General features: G+C 34.2%; 2 protein-coding genes across 2 annotated transcripts in view; one reads left to right on the top strand and one right to left on the bottom strand.

Annotated features, from left to right (window-relative positions):
• Positions 1–18,015, top strand: part of LOC126964982 (angiotensin-converting enzyme) — a 201,160-nt gene that overhangs the window by 24,948 nt on the left and 158,197 nt on the right. The window contains exons 2-7 of the mRNA XM_050808357.1: positions 2,497–2,655; positions 3,014–3,254; positions 4,178–4,260; positions 4,720–4,926; positions 10,396–10,565; positions 11,090–11,214. Of these exons, the coding sequence (XP_050664314.1) occupies positions 2,497–2,655; positions 3,014–3,254; positions 4,178–4,260; positions 4,720–4,926; positions 10,396–10,565; positions 11,090–11,214 (985 nt within the window). The remainder of the gene's footprint in view (positions 1–2,496; positions 2,656–3,013; positions 3,255–4,177; positions 4,261–4,719; positions 4,927–10,395; positions 10,566–11,089; positions 11,215–18,015) is intronic.
• LOC126965145 (uncharacterized) lies at positions 12,837–17,768 on the bottom strand. Its single transcript, XM_050808612.1, has 3 exons — positions 17,668–17,768; positions 15,059–15,220; positions 12,837–13,292 (listed from the first exon to the last, which is right to left on the bottom strand). Exons 1-3 carry the CDS (start codon positions 17,729–17,731, stop codon positions 13,075–13,077), a joined length of 444 nt encoding a protein of 147 aa, XP_050664569.1. The 5' UTR covers positions 17,732–17,768; the 3' UTR covers positions 12,837–13,074.

The raw sequence follows: 18,015 nt of genomic DNA, 5'->3' as shown, positions 1-18,015 counted from the left end.
ATAGTGCTTGTGGTATAGATGGCGTATTGTTTGTGCTGAAACAACTTAATATTGTTTTATTGTTACTCAAGTAATCATCCGAAGTATTTAGTTTTGTTTAGTGTTCTTGTTTATATTGGCAATGTCATTTGAAATTTGTGATGTGTGTTTTTTCTATGACATTTAGTGATTTTGACATAAATACAATTGCTCTCTCTCTCAATAACAAAAATAGCAGCAACCAACACGGTTAGGAAAGTAGAATTATGCTATACCTACAAAAGGATATTTTTCATATATGTTTACTCACCACACCGATATAATTTGAACTCATAATAGTGAAATTCACTGTTTAAAATCAAAAACGTGCTAGCACATGTTGTAACAATATTTAGTATTTGTTGCATTTAAACTTCGAAGCACCATCGCTTCTAGGCATGGCTAGTCAAACCCCAGGTCTGACAAGAAGCCTGAGTCAAAAAGTCAACATGACATTTTTCTGGATTTGACAGTCCAGATCAAAATCTCCTAGGATTAGACTAAAAATTCGTTGGTCAAAGACCCAACACTATTGACTTGAATCTCGACTAAAGATTCTTAACAGATGTGAGCTTTGGCTAGCTAAGCTTAGAATAAAGCAACACCCTTAAAGTTGTGCTAGCAAATTTCGATTTCAGACAGTGCATTTCACTATGCTGTGCTCAAATTATGTCGGTGTATTATTAATAAAGCTCATAGTCGCTCAGAGGGTAATGGAGAGGGCTATGCTCGGAATTTCCCTGCGAGATCGAATCAGAAATGAGGAGATCCGTAGAACAACCAAAGTCACTGACATAGCCCACGAACAGATGGCCTCAGTCCTCGAATGGCGACCACCTATCCGAAAACACAGTGTTGGTAGGCCCCTCACAAGATGGACCGATGATCTGGTCAAGATTGCCGGAATAGATTATATATTAATAATACGTTGGATGAGGGCAGCGCAGGAGATCTTTGGCGGTGTCCTTGGTCCAGCAGTGTACGTCTTCCGGCTGATATGATGATGATCATTGAATTCGGATGATTATATTAATTCGAGTTACAATCCAACAATATTAAATTGGCACATATAGTTCGCAACCTATATGAGTACGTAGCACTATCGCTGTAGCACAGAGTAGGAATAGATAGATACTTACGTATGCTGTTCTTTACTAGTAAGAATGCGAAAACGTTTTAGTCTCTGACATACGATGACGTCACATAATTTGTAGTTGCAACTTGTGACTTTAAATGTGTAATTACGCTTTCGTTTAAAGTTTAACTTGTGTGATAAATGAATATTTAAGCAAATGAAATTAGGTGGCATATGAAACATAAATTTCATTCCGTATAACATTTTAATTTTGTAAATGTTTTAGTGTTTAATAATTACAGATTACATTTGAGTTTATATACGTAAAAATTAGCTGAGTGTGAAAAAACACGAACTTGCCTTTTGCATTGGGCTGTCTAACGGCCGTTCCCAATATACTAACTGCAGATAGAGATTACTAATTTCTACTGTCAGTAATTAGCTGTCAATAATCTGAAGCTGTCTTAATATACCCGATACGTCATTCTTATGGCCTTATATTGGGAAGCGTGAATTACAATTAGACTGAATATTAGGAACGGCCGTTAGTAAGGTCAGCGTAATTTCAGATTTAAATTGACTATAAAATCTTATTCGCAAATTACGCTAAGCTTATACTCAGCTAAATTTTTTTCACTTGCTTCATGGTTTTTATATTAAACTAGTAGTTGCCCGTTGCATTCGCAACTAAAGGTTTTATTTCAATAAACAGAGGCGTCTGCTAATTAAATTTTCATGGAGTTTTAATACTGAAACATGCAGGGCAAGACTGTAAGCCTGTACTGCACAGACGCACGTCAAGAGATGGGAGATATTAGTAGGTTTATATTAATATAATATTTTATTAAGTTTTCGAAGTTATACTTCTTTTGACGCGATTTTTGACTTCTTTTTCTTTATAACAATATTTTTCTTCCTACAAACGTAAAGTAGCACGCGGAAAACTTTATTTTTATGGATTTTTGTTTTTTTTTAATTATAAAAACTTAGTGTGTGTGAGAATTAGAGTCCGTTTAATAGATTGCTTATAATTAGGATAATGATAAAGCGCGTACACCTTCCTTAAAGGCCAGCAACGCTCCTGTGATTCCTCTGGTGTTGCAAGAGATTGTGGGCGGCGGTGATCACTTAACAACAGGTGACGCGTACGCTCGTTTGTCCTCCTTTTCCATAAAAAAAATGATATAAGAGAATGTAATAGAAAGCTATTGTAACAAGCTATAAAACCATGCAAAATAAATTATGTTATAAACAAAATAAGGGTCAGAACTTGGTCAGAGCGTAGTGTGCCGTACGGCACTTTCAATTTTGGTGTATATGAAGGATCTAGTGCCAAGGGGCACTTCCCGATTTTGGAAGGTTAAAAGACTTATATGTTCTATATATGTCTTATATATTTTCAGCTGGATGCTCAACAACGGTACACACTATTCCAACGAGGGTTGTGGGAGGTAGCTCAGCAGCTGCCCCGGGGCGCTATCAGAGACTTCCCCACGTTCAGGCAGCTGAGGTTCCTCTCCATCATCGGGCCGGCAGCACTGCCTCCAGACCAACTAGATAGAGTAAGTAACCTATAACTATGGATGTAGTTACAAACCTACCTTGGCTGATACCGACTCCAAAAATAACAATAATCGTTAATCCAGATCCATTGATCATCATATTCGACTACGACAATTACTTGACCATAACGACGAGACGGTAGGATAATTAAATATCCGGATAGCATATACAAGATTTGGCCTATTATCGTTAATTTGCACCTAAGAATTGAATAGTTCCCTTACTTTTTCATGGATCCCATAATCAGAACCTAACCAAGCTTTCACTAAACTACATTTGAAGTAAAAAAAACATACCGACGAATTGAGAATCTCCTCCTTTTTTGAAGTCGGTTAATAAATTATTATCTCGTTTCAGTACAACAGAATAATAAATGACATGTTGGCCGTTTACAACAATGCCGACATCTGCGCGTACAATGAGCCGTTCAAATGCGGCCTTCACCTGCAGCCAGAGCTCCAGTACACCATGTCACACTCCCGGGACTGGGATGAGCTGCAGCACGTGTGGACAGAATGGAGGAGGAACACCGGCAGGAGGATCAGAGACTTGTATGAGCAGCTCGTGGATCTGACCAACCAGGCTGCGAGGTTGAATAGTGGGTATTCCTTCAGCTCAGGTTTTGTTGTCCGGCTTAAACTGCGGTGCGCTAAAGTTACTGTCCTGACCTTAACTGGGGCATAAAAAGAATAAGGAAGTCCCAGGCTCAAGGGTATCGGAAGCGACTAAGGGCATTTACCAGTGGAAGGTTTCTTTGCACAGGATGCCGGCTAGATTATGGGTACCACAACGGTGTTTGGTACCAAAATTTTTCTGTGTTTCGGTCTGAAGGGCGCTGTAGCTAGGGAAATTACTGTACCAATGAGACTTAACATCTTATGTCTCAAAGTTATGAGCGCAATAATTGTAGTGCCGATCAGAATTTTTTGGTTTTCCAAGAATCCTGAGCGGCACTGCATTGTAATGGATATTGCGTATCAACTACCATCAGCTGAACGTCCTACTTGTCTCTTCCCTTAATGTTTTGAACATTTTTGCCATCAAGACATTTCTTGATGATATATTTCTTAAAATTGGTATGTTTTATTATCAAGTCCAGCCTAATCAAAATAAGTTAAAATCTTCGTGTATATATAACAAGTCTATTAACAACACAGTATCTATAGAGCATACTTAGAGTTTGCTCAGACTTTACTTGCGTAAAACTTAGTAGAGTGTGATAATACGCGAAATAGACTTTTGCATTTGACTGTCCTAGCTTTTAAACTCAGCATTAAATGAATATAGAAACGAAATCAAAGTTTATGTTGAGCTTACACTCAGCTAAGTAAAATCTGAGAAAAGTCTAAGTACGCTCTGTAGATTGGATTGAAAGTCTTTCATGCCACTACAAGTAAAACAGATTTTAACAAATAAAATATTAAACTACAATACGCCAAAAATATTTCAATAGTAATATTTTATTTCTTGATCTTTGCTAATCAGTTTTTGCAGGCGTTATAAAGTTTCCGTGTTTTTCAGATTTCACCGACGCTTCAGCTTACTGGATGTTTCCTTATGAGTCTTTCAACATGCGTCAAGAAGTTGATGAGGTTTGGGAACAGGTAAATACAATACCAACCATTATTTTAATTTTAAATCGGTACAGATTATGAGCGCTCTTTCAACTGAGCCAACAGTTCGAGTGACGTACGGTTGTCTTGTTTAACGCTTGGGTTGTAGCTCCATCTAACGGATTTATTTTAAATTTGTATATGCTAAGGAACTCTCTCTCTCTGGGGTCGGTACCTAACGTCTGTGGATCATGATCAGCATTAGGGTTGCATCTACCTCCACCATTTCTGTACGCTGGACAGTTTCTTACAACCGTGAAGAATTTCGATGATGAGTCTTTAACTTGCTCAGTCCATCTTGTTGGAGAACGACCGCGCGATCTTTTTCCTTCAGTATTTCCTTTACTAACTACAATTATTTTTAACGAACTTTCAGCGCCTCCGCGCATGTTTGGGCAAAATACGAAATAAGAATATAATAACTAACGAACGCCTTGTAATAATTCACAGGTGAAGCCTCTGTATGACCTTCTACATGCCTACGTCCGTCGGCGGCTTCGCGAAGCATACGGCCCAGAGCGGATATCCAGATCAGCACCGCTACCTGCTCACGTACTTGGAGACATGTGGGGTCAGAGTTGGTCTGGCATCGTGCCTTTTACCTTACCGTACCCGGGAAAAAAACTGGTGGATGTAACACAGGAAATGACACGACAGGTATGCGTCATAACATATGACAGCAGGAACCATTAACTTCTTACGTAAATTATGAACCCAAGTTGACTAATAACATATCATACTTATTTCATGCAGTTTTATTTAACAAATTATCCAACAAGGTAAATACTGATATAAACATAGCATTAAACAACGAAAATAATATTCACAATGTCTATGTCTCAGTTATAGGCTCAAACGACATGCTACATATTTAGAAAACGCTAAAAAAGAACATTTCGTGTAGAGTAATTAATATACTCCACATCTGAATATAAAGTAATAATAATTAAGGTTAATTTAATTCAATGAAAAATATTTACTATCTACGATCTGTATGGACCCCTTTTGGTAGAATCCTCCAAATAATTACATTCAGTTCTATTTATTGCTGTCTCTAACCAACCTGCCTCTCGTTCGAATGCTCGATATTCAATTTTTAAGTACAGAACAAGTTTTAATTGCGTCAGTTAGGGTTTGTGGATTTAAAATGTTTATTCCAAAAATATGGTGAAAATTTCGAACTACTGCATGCATTTATTTGTAGTAGCATATGAAAGACTTCCATCCTTCAATCAACTTCAATCCAATTTAAAGAGCGTACTTAGAGTTTGCTCAGATTTTACTTGCGTAATACTTAGCTGAGTTAGCTCAACATAAACTTTGATTTAGTTTTTGTATTCATTTAAAATTATTATGTGTGTCCATCTGTAATCGGTGCACCTGGCCACATGGACATTACCATTTTCTTTGAAGGGACAATTTTTATTTTTAAGCCCACATAGCTTCTCTCAATATTTCTTTGAGTAGTCTAGGTTGATAAGATCTTACATATTGGTATCCAACACTAGCAACGATGCGCTTCAAATAAGTTTAACATTGAATAGTGCTTGCACACTTATTTATTTATTTATTACAAAAGGCTTACCAACTAGACACACAATTAATATTATGACTACTTATAATATAAAATTTCTTATATTTATATTTGTATATCTAACTTATAGGTATGCACAGCGTTGCCTTCATTTATTATTGTAAGTTAAGTAATACTACTACAATATGTGTTTACTATTACTAAAAACTATAATTTTATACATCCAAATTATAAGGGTGCAAAAGCGTATTTTTTAAAATTCCAAATGTATTAAAATTTATATCTATACTACTATTACTATGGAATTTACTGTTATATAATTTTGAGATAAGTTGGATAGGTGAATTTGAGCCATAATTGTTTCTGAAGAATCGTACATGTACTGGCAGATATGTACTAATACGACAAGGATAAGGTGGTACACATAATTCAATCTTAGATTTCTATCTATCTGTAATGGACAGTCTAGTACTGGCAGATATGTACTAATACGACAAGGATAAGGTCGTACACATAATTCAATCTTAGATTTCTATCTATCTGTAATGGACAGTCTAATTGATTATTTAATAATTTATATAAGAAAAGAATTTGTGACGCATTTCTTCGCAATTCTAAGGTTTTCATATTGAAAATTTTTAATTTGTCTTTGTAACTTATAATAGTGTAATTATTAGTGACATAACTCAATTTGGATATAAATTTTTTTGAACTGACTCAATCCTAGTGATGTACTTTTTGTAACAGGGGCACCATACTACCGAATTGTATTCAACCTGAGATCTTACAAGGGAATAGTATAGTATTTTAAGCGTAGGAATTGATGTAAAAGCCTTAGTGTTACGTAAGAAAAACCCAAGCATTTTAAAACTTTTGTGAATTATTTTGTCAATATGTTTACCTAATCTCAACTCCTCGTCTAAAATGACACCCAAATCGTTGATTTTATTTTTTTATTTATTTGATTTATTTGTATGCCATCAATATGATATTTACTCTCCAATTTCTTTCGTTTCCTAGAAAATTTTATAAAATGACATTTGGACGCATCCATCACATTATTTTTAAACCATAACATTACACGATGGATATCATTCTGTAGTTTCGTTTGATCCTCTGAACAAGTAACTGTACGATATATTTTTATGTCATCTGCATATAACTCGTAATTTGATTCTTGAATACTTTTGGAAATATCGTTTATAAACCGTGTAAACAATAATGGTCCCAAATTAGAGCCTTGAGGAACGCCTGATGTTTGTTGAAATTCTCTAGATTGATACCCACTTATTTTAACTACTTGTGGTCGATGAGCTAAATATGATTCTAACCATACCAATACACTTTCTGAGAAGCAGTATGCATCTCTTAGCTTCTTTATTAGCAGGGTGTGGTCGACTTTGTCAAACGCCTTACTAAAATCTGTATACACAGCGTCAACCTCCTTATCATTGCTCATTTCAGTTATAACAGAATCAGTAAAACACATCGAATTTGTAAGGGTTGATCGTTTTTTAACGAAACCATGTTGTTTTTCACTTATTAAATGTTTAGTGTCCCATGAGATTTGGGAACAGACAAAAGATTCAAATATTTTGGCAGGAGTACTTAGTACAGTAATTGGTCTATAATTTTTAATATCCGATTTATTACCCTTCTTGAATATAGGCACCACCTTCCCTTTTTTCCATTCACTTCTATCCCTCAGAGATTTATTATATATTATTGATAAAGGTATCGATAATTCCGCAGCACAATTTTTATAGAATACGGGAGGTATACCATCAGTTCCCGCACTTTTATTAATGACAAGAGACATTAACTTATTTTTAACTTCTGTTTCGCTTACCTGTAGGTGATTTGTACTATTTTTATTAAATTTTGATGTAGTGTATCTATCCTTTTGTGGTGATGCAATTTTTGGTGTGTTATTATATATATATGAAAAGAACTCAGCAAAAAAGTTAGCTATCTCAGTGCCATCGTTCGATAAACTATCGTTTAATTTCATTAAAGATGGAATTACACTTGTATTACCTCTTTTAGATTTTATGTAAGGCCAGAACATTTTTGGGTTTACTTATATATTATCTTCTATTTTTTTTTATATATTTTTCATAAGCACTATTTATAAGCACACGAGATCTTTCTTTTAATAAGTTATATTGTAGTTCATCCATTTCATTCATATATTTTTTGTAGCGTTTTCCTATCTTTTCTTTCTCATTCAACACTTGAATAAGGTTATGTGTGAACCAGGGAGGGTATTTATAATTTCGTTTGAATTGTTTAGGAACATGTAGTTTTATAAATTTATGTAAAATGGAATAAAATTTCGTTACCATAGCATCTATATCCATACAGTTACTTAATTCTGACAACCAGTTTATCGATGAAATTTCACTTTTTATTAATTCATATGCACCCTTGAAGAAATTGAGAGAATTTTCACGGACATTATTTTATTCTTTTAAATAACTCATTTGAAGCAGGTCTAACGATACATTTAATGGTGGATGATGATAATTCGTACTTGAGATAGCATCTAATGTCTCCACTACCGTCACACTCTTTATGTCTGACAGCACCAAATCTAAAACTCTACTATTTTTATTTAACACAGAATTAAATTGTTTACTATTACAAAAAGCCATGTGGTCAATCAAAGAGGTACCTATTGGAGTTTGATAATTAATGGGTTCCAGAAATTTATTATAGTCCTCTCTGGTCCATTTTATAAAACTCATATTAAAATCCCCAATTATCAAATGTTTCTTAGATTCATTTACAGCAATAAATGGTTTCTAGAAAAAGGCCTGAAGAACTGTTTTATCAATAGGAGGAGACATATATACGGCGCATAAGCTTAATTTGTCAAACCCATTAGCAATTTTAATCTCTAATTCTACCCATAAGTCTTCAGCAATACTTTCAAAAGAGGTCATTCTATGAGATTTAATACATTTATGTACGGCAATGAGAACACCGCCACCATCCCTATTACTATATGAAGAATTAGACTGCCTATCACGTCTATAAATCTCATAGCAATCGTCAAATATTTCTCCATCATAAATATTGCTATTGAGCCAGGTCTCAGTTAGTATAATTATCATATAATTATGTAATAATACGTTTTTATTAATCTCATCCAACTTAGTTCTCATTCCCCTTATATTTTGGTAGTATATATCTAATGTTGCATTATTAAAAACATTTAAATTAATAGACATATAAATTAAATAAAATTAAAATCTAAACAGAACGGTGAGAAAACAATATAAACAAGAATTCTAAAATAAATAAGAAAATTATTTAAATAACTTTTCCAGTTGTTCCGGGCTCAAAATAGTCATGGAGGGAGAATTTTCGTCTTTACGGATAAACATTTTACTGTTTCTTACCCAAACAAATTTATAACCGTTTTCTTTGGCTTTCTTTCGGGCATCAGCGTGCAAGGATTTGTTGGCTCGCGTCAAGTGTTCGTTCACAAATATTGGCACTTGGGGACCAGCAACGCCCAATAGCGTTGAGGAGATTTTAGTGTCTTTGTGTGTCTTGTTATATAATATAACAGCTGCAAGTAAATTGTCGCGCATTTATTTGTTAGGAAGCTGACATATAAGGGCTTATAGATAGTATATTATCTCTATCATTGAGCGTCCTATAGTTTGTCTTAAATAGAAATTTTCTCTTCTTTGGCTTGATGATTCTGGTCTGGATACTCTGCTTCATGTTTTTAAATTAAAGATTATTTAATTTTATGGTTTTATCATATATTTTAACTATCGAATATAGAAAATTTTCGTGTTGCGGTGTAGTGCTTGTAGTTAAACTCCTCCGAAACGGCTTACCGATTCTCATGAAATTTTGTGTGCATATTTGGTAGGTCTGAGAATCGAACAACATCTATTTTTCATTCCCCTAAATGTTAAGGGGATCCCAAATTTTTTTTTCTGATTCTGATCCATCCACAAATCCGCTTCAGGGTTACAAGACGGCAATCGAATACAATAATTTGTAGTACGATAAATTTGGTAGGTCTGAGAATCAGTTGCATCTATAGGTATATCTTTATATATTTGGGGTATATATAAAGATATACCCCAAAATTTTTTTAATTACTTTATATGGCAATACAACGTTTGCTGGGTCAGCAAGTAGCTAATAAAATTCTCGCATAACCTTTATTAAAATATGTATAGAGTGTGTTGATGCATTTACTGTACTCAATAACTCTTTTATGTATTAATTAACATTAATTTTTTGACTTACTCCTGTGAGGCATTGCGTATTTGATGTTTGGGTATTTTTGTTGGGTCACATTAAATATATTGTAATTAAATAAATTGTAAATGAAGCTGTTAATATTGATTTGAAAATGAGTTTCTTGCCACTTCTCGTTAAAGCTCAACTTTTGCCGAAGTGGTGATAAATGTAAAAAAAATCTTTCAGCATTCATAATTTGCATTTCCTTGCTCTAGATGAATGCAGTGATTTTAATTGGATTTATTTAAACACTGTAATTTTTGTAAATAGCATATTTTACATTTCATTGTAATTTAGTTAAATCATTCTTTTGAAATTTTCAGGGCTATACCCCGTTAACAATATTCCAACTGGCAGAAGAGTTCTTCGTATCCATGAACATGTCGGCAATGCCGCAAGATTTTTGGGCTCTGAGCGTTTTTGAGCAACCTGCTGACAGACAGATACACTGCCAACCGTCTGCCTGGGACTTTTGTAATAGACATGATTATAGGTAGGTAAATACAAATTATTATAATATGTGAACGAAATTAAATTAATTTCGATTTGGGCGAGATTCATGAAACGGTTTGGAGATGTCGATGAAGTGGAAGTCTTGCTCTTATTGTTACTTAAAAAAAATACTGTTAATTCATGAAATTGTTATTTGATTAGTTGTAATTCATATTTTCATTATAACATTTGCGAGTAGGGTGATTTTTGCTTATGTAGCTTGTAAGGCGTTATGGAATAGAAAAGAAATATATTTACTCACCATAGGAAGTGACAATAACATAACATATTATTGCAATATCACTTGGTAAATGTCAAGAAGATACATCAGTTCGTAAAGGGTCTTTGACATGGGGAGAAGAACTGATAAGAAACTCCCAACCCAGATTTTTCAAACTAGTCACTTATTTAATACGAAACACGTAACGCCTATCTACATTAATTAGAAAGTCTAATTATATTTGAAATGATCACGTTTGAAATAATGTAAAATTATTAACAAATAAATTCCTTTAATAATTACAGAATCAAAATGTGCACTCATCCAGACATGAAGGACTTAATAACTGCTCACCATGAAATGGCCCACGTTGAGTATTTCCTTGCCTACAGGAACCTACCGAAGGTCTTCAGAGATGGAGCTAATCCAGGTATACTATTTGAAATTTATATAATTTATGGTTATAAGCTACTAAATAGCTATGTAGTTTGATTTAACTTTCACGCTCTATTTAGTAGTTTTACATATATACATATAATCACGCCTCTTTCCCGTAGGGGTAGGCTGAGACCACTTCTTTCCACTTGCTACGATCCTTACATACTTGTTTCGCTTCGTCCACCTGCATTATTCCTTTCATATATGCTCTTCGGCTTAGGGTACTCTTGACCTGGCCTTTTTTCAACACGTCCCTGAATTGGTCTCAAAACGTCCGCCTAGGTCTACACCTTTCAACACTTTCATTCACACTGGCCTTATACACTTTTTTCGTCAATCGTTCTTCATTCATTCTCTCGATATGGCCAAACCATCTCAGCGTAGTAGTCTTACAATACTGGGATAAAATACCATATTATATTGAATAAGTCTATATTCAACATAGTATCAAATATAGGCAGGCTGTTAGCCTAGCTATTCACAAAACATACATTACAACATAATTCATAGTGGTTAGCGATCCTACCTACTAAGCTAGAGGTCCCGGGTTCGAATCCCGGTAGGTGCAAGCATTTATATGATGAATATGGATGTTTGTTTCCGAGTCATGGATGTTTAAATGTATTTATGTATGTGTATATGAATTTATGTATGTTTAAGTAAGTATATTGTATTAAATATATCATTGTCTTGTAACCCATAAAACAGGCTATATATGCTTAACTTGGGGCAAGATAATTTGTGTAAAAAGTGTGTCAATATTATATAATTATAATACTGTCAAATTCAGAAAACTGCGACGTCATTCACGTGGACGCTACAAAGCTGTATCAACGCTGTAGATTCTACTATAATGTGCGTACAGACTGAAGCAATACCTAGCTATAACTGGCTTGACAATGTAAATGTCACTCTGGTTACCACATCCATTCTCGCCATCGGCTCTCATGACACTCATCATCAGCCGGAAGATGTCAACTGCTGGACAAAGGCCTCCGCTAAAGATTTACACGAAGATCGATCCTGCGCTGCTTTCATCCAACGTATTCCGGCGATCTTGACCAGATAGTCTGTCCATCTTGTGGGGTGACTAGCAACACTGCGTCTTCCGGCACGTTGTCACCATTCGAGGCTTTACTGCCCCACTGGCCATGTGTCCGTCGAACTGTTTGCTCTGCCCAGTGCCACTTTAGCTTAGCAATCATTTGGGCTATGTCTTAACACTATGGTTCTCCTACGGATCTCCTCATTTCTGACTCGATATCGCAGGGAAACTCCGAAACTATCATGACTCGAAACTAATTTTCTAAATATGAGAATCTACCTTTAATATTTGAAATATTTTTAGAATAGCATTTCAAAGGGAAAACTTAGTTGAGATGAGTATTACATATACTTTAGTGACGTTTACATTCGTCCACTGTCTAAAGCCTCAATCAGTTCACAATTTTAATAAATTTCAAGTAATACTTACAATTACAATTACAATTACATTAGTTTTTAAAAAAGTTTTTTTTATTGATCATACATAAAAAGGATGGATGAAAAAACTTTAAAATTCAAAAATAGACAAAACGTTTAAATAGTTTCATTGAAGTATATCAATTATTACATCATAGGTAAAACTAGAATTGGTTGCTCACAGAAAAAAAAATGGATTAAATAAAAATTCACCAAACATTTCCTAGTACAATAATCTTATAACATTATTAAACAATTTGATGACTAAATTATTTTGTCTACATAATTGTCACATACGGCAGTTGTCAAATCCTAACTAAGAATTCGTAACATTTATATTAATAAGTGAGACTGAAAGTTTCTATAGATCTTATTATATTGATAAGAATTGTTAAAAGGAGGTTTTAAATAGATAAACTGCAAGTAAACTCAGTATTGAAAGAATAGCCAAATCCCTGTCACATTTAGAGGAGCTGTTACATAGATCTGTATTGCAAGAGCAATATGTTACAAACAGTTCTCCGGTACCAGTTTGTCGCTTGCAGGAGTTCATCTTGTAGTCGTCTGCCACGTAACCACATTTACGTACCACTCTCACCTTGCCATAAACTGGAATCACAAATTTAACGATTATTTTCACAGAAATTTAGTATAAAATGTAAATTCATATCTTTTTTATGAAAATAGGACGAGCAGGACGTTTAGCTAATGGTAATTGATATGCTTTATTACAATGTAATGCCGCTCAGAATTCTTGTAACCGTAAAATTCTGAGCGGCACTACAATTGCGCTCGTCACCTTGAGTTATAAGATGTTAAGTCTCATTTGCCCAGTATTTGCACTAGCTACTATTACTCCTTCACGTCAGAAATAGGCTTCCTTCGAGGTACTTATAATCTAGCATCCTGTGCAAAAAGGGAAGCTTCTTTCTGGAGGACTGGTAAATGCCATTAGTCGAATTTTACACACCCTTGGACCTGAGACTTCCCCATTCTTTTTAGGTCCCGGAGAAGCACAGGACAAAATCTTTTATTTATTCTTGAAATGAACTTATACCAAAACGCGTTGTTTTATTAAAACAGAACACGATAGACGTAAAAAATTCATCAATAGAAATTAAATTATACGAATAAAGACTCTTGTAATATCATAATTTAAGAACATTTTATCACTGATCGCACTTAGTCAAATCGAGCCGACTTTACCCTACATATCCGAGCGTGACCACTCAGTACTATTCAATGAGAATTAATTTTAGCATTTCGTACTAGAAACAGAATTGATTGTGAAATGCAACCTGTGTTACTCAAAACTTTAATGTGTCCATTAATGTATCTAGCCCATGACAATCCGCAACTTTACTTGTACATTGTGAAACATACTCTTAAACTATAGACCCCTTCTACCAATAGGCAGAATTTCGACAGCATTTGCAGGCCAGCTTATCAAAAACACATGAATACGTAACAAGACAAAGAACAAAATGTTGTAAAGACAATCTGCTACAAATGGCTGTGGCGTCTTAGCCCGATTTCACCAATGACACTTCAAACTGGGTTTAATAAAACCCAGTTTTATTTTGTCAAGTTTAAATTCCATTCTTGATCTCGATTAAGGACTAAGCGATTTCACGAAAACTGAGTTAACATGTCATGAGATTAAATCACTAACTGTCAACACTATTGCCGATAGGTATGAAACAAAATCATAATTCTAATATTATGTCAACTTTTCTGTTGTGATAAAGAGAGTGACAGCTCTTAAACGCGATCAAATAAAAAAAACAATCCATTTTTGTTTTTAAATTTACGACTGTTAAACTTTGGCACAAAACTCAACAATACTCGTGGCACATTTATTTTAATATTAAGTATATTCAATAATTTACTATTTAAATATACACATTTCACTTAAAACACTTATTTAATCAACAAATAATCTATTTATAAACAAGTTACAGTGATTTATTTCACGGTATACTGTAGTTTAATATTTATATTTAAGGAAATTTGCACAATGTATATTACGAGCGGAGAGCGATGCGAACGTTATGTATATCTTATTTAGATTTTTAGTTCTCATATAAGTGAATTGTAAAAAATCTTTATAAGAATAAATATCTTAACCTAAATATGTTAAATGTCGAAAATTCGGCAAACAGCATCTAATCGCGTTAGGGCTATCTGCGTTTAGTGTGTGTTGGTGAAATGCAAATTTATTCTGAATCTCGTTTATAGACGTAAACTTAGTTCCAAAGTGTTCTAATTTCTTCAATAGTGAAATCTGCCTTTACAAACTTATATACACATGTATTTTTATAACTCTGGCATCAAGCATAGTTCAATCAAAGACTATAAATTAAAAAGAAACTTACTATCCATTTTGATGACTCTGCAGAATGTGGATTCCATTGGTGGGATATGGTCTATGGGATCCTTGAGGGAGCAGTTTACGACTCCGAGATTGAAATGATCAAACTCCTCCCCGCAGCGGGGGTCAAATGCGCTGTTGCAATCGTAGCAAAATATTGACGATGCTGTAATATGTATAATATGCTATAAATAAAAAAAATGTTGGAAATACAATTATATAAAAAAGGCGTTTCTTTGCCATCCATAATTATCAAATTGGTTTGAGTTTTCTTTAGGGATAATTCCGCCAATATTTGTCCTTAATCAATTCGAAACGTGTTTCGCCTCTAGACGAGGCAGGAGATGTTGACTCGCCAAACTCTGGCACGAGACTCAATCTCGTCTCACTCATTTATTCTAAAAATATCCAAAGTCGAAAAAAAATGTTACAAATAATAACATTACTGAATTAAATAGCAAAGGAGACAAAGCAAAATTAAAACAATAGAAATAATGAAAGTGGTTTACTATTTTAACTTGAGCCGTTATAGATGTCAGTAAATTAGGTTTGTTTCAAGTTCAACTTTGTGTAATCCAATTTAGGCTCCGATAAGGTTTCTACTGTCACCTATGACCTACTTTTCGCGATCGATTCATAACATACTTTGTTACGGCCGTTCCCAATATTCAGTCTATCTCTTACTTGAGATAATAATCGTAACTATCGTTGAATTTTCTGTGCCAATAAACTTATCGACGGTAACTCACCTTATCCGTACACGCTGTCTATCAATGGGACGACGTATAGCTTACCAGCGATAGAAGTTTGTATGGAAATTGCAATTCACGCGTCCCAATAAGGCGATAAGAATGACTTATCGGGTATATTAGGACAGCTTCAAATTATTGACAGCTAATGACTGACAGTAGAACGTAGTAATTTATCTCTATCTGAAGATAGTATATTGGGAAGGGCCGATAGTTGTTGTTGATAAAAAATGTATCTTTATAAAAGTTTTAATTATGCACAAATAATGAGTTAGATGGAATTAATTATGTTGGAAATATTAAATAGATTATTAGAAGTTCTAAAACGAATTCTTAATAAATTTAAACATCGGTTATTTGTTTATTTGTAATTAAAAATAGCTACAATCAATTATTCTAAATTACTTGCGATTTATATAAATGATTCTTGGTTTATCATCTTAATTATTGAAAGTTAACAAGGAAAACTATGACATGATGATTAAAATTCATTCAAATAAATTAAGCAGTAGGTATTATTATAAATATTAAAAAAATATTTAAGTTGCTTTTATTGTATGAGCTGAGTTGGGTAAAATATATGGATTGGTAAATCTGTATTGTGCTGTGTATATCTCAAGCCGACATTTAATGTATATAAATAACGATTTGGACGAAGCTTTTAAAACACAAGACTATATTTTTAGATTGCTTGTCCGTGCAAAAATTTAGGTTGGGATTTAATAATCAGAATTTTTCTTCATGGTAGGTTTCAGCCGCGCCTATTACGTCATTATAATGCACCCATGATTCGAGTGATTGTATTAACTAACAATAACTAATATTGACGACAAGAATACCTTCCAGAATAAGTCTAAAAAGCCAAGACAAGACGGCCAAGCTTTTATGATTTCTCTTGCGAGAGAGAGAGCATGAATCCGGGTCTTTTATAAGAAAATTGCTTCAAGGAAGGCTCAAACAAAACTCAGGCCGAATGTTGTAAAGACTTTAACATTTATGAACGGTGGTTTGTCTCCCTGTTATTTTCCCCATTTATAAGCAGCATTCCTTCCACCAGGATATCACATTCGAATGAAGACATACCCGTAGACGCATTCGATAAGTCTATTTTAAAACTCAAATGCTCGACAGCACCAAGATTATCAAACTCGTATTCTCTAATATTGACTATACTAAGTGGCGCCACACTTTGTGGTGCGGAAATAATATGAATTGGTCTCTATGATCGAACATTTGACTAGAGACATGAGAAATTGTGGACTCAAATTAGATTATCATCTCTACCATCTGGTAATCTTGCTTTCGTCTACGGTGCGGCTTTCCATGAACTTTCTTCCAAGCTGTGGAATGAACTTCCTTGTGTGGTGTTTCTGGGACGATGCCTACCTTGAAAAAAGGGCGTTAACCTTTTTAAAAGGCCGTCAACTCTCCTGTAATTCCTCTGATGGTGAAAGATACTGTGGGTTTCAGGTGACCCTTACTTTCGGTTTTTTTTCCTCTTCCATAAAAAAAATCCATAAAAAGTTTCTTTTAGAGATACATGTGTTCACTGGGTAATATTCGAAGTTCAATGATGTCTTACCGAATGTGACTACTGAAGTAGAATATGGAAAATTCCAGTGAGAATCGAACCTGTCAACTGCTTCATGCTTTGATCCGTTGTTTGACAGACAGACACAACGATTGTCAAATATATGGGACCATTGACTTGAAAGCCTACTTGATATGATGAGGACAGCGCAGGACCGTTCGTCGTGGTGATCTTTGTGGGAGGCCTTTGTCCACCTGTGGGCGTCTTCCTGCTGATATGATGATGATGATGATCTTATAACATAGCCAACAGTTTCTTTATCCTGTCACTTACCATATTTTACACTGAATAATATTGAAACTAAACTCGTTGTAACACTTGATACTGTCAGCTTCATGTTATGAGGTGATACCTTCGGAACGTTGACAGCGATATATCCGTTAAAAAACTGGCTGTTACTATCTGTTATGTCGTCAAGAAATTTTAATTGAATTATAAAAGTACTTTGTTCCACCTAATGCTACGCTATTTCAAACTATTAAGCTACATGTAAGGCTGTATTAAAATTATTGTAATAATTTTATAATTGTAAAAGTATTTCTAAAACAATATAATATTATTATTACATGATTTCTTCATAAATTATGAATGGCACTGGAATGAATAAATATTTACTGATAA

Source organism: Leptidea sinapis, chromosome 6, assembly GCF_905404315.1.
Source record: "Leptidea sinapis chromosome 6, ilLepSina1.1, whole genome shotgun sequence".
Taxonomy (NCBI): Eukaryota; Metazoa; Arthropoda; class Insecta; order Lepidoptera; family Pieridae; genus Leptidea; species Leptidea sinapis.
The sequence above is the reverse complement of the archived record's forward strand: the minus strand, read 5'-3'. Positions and strand labels throughout refer to the sequence as shown.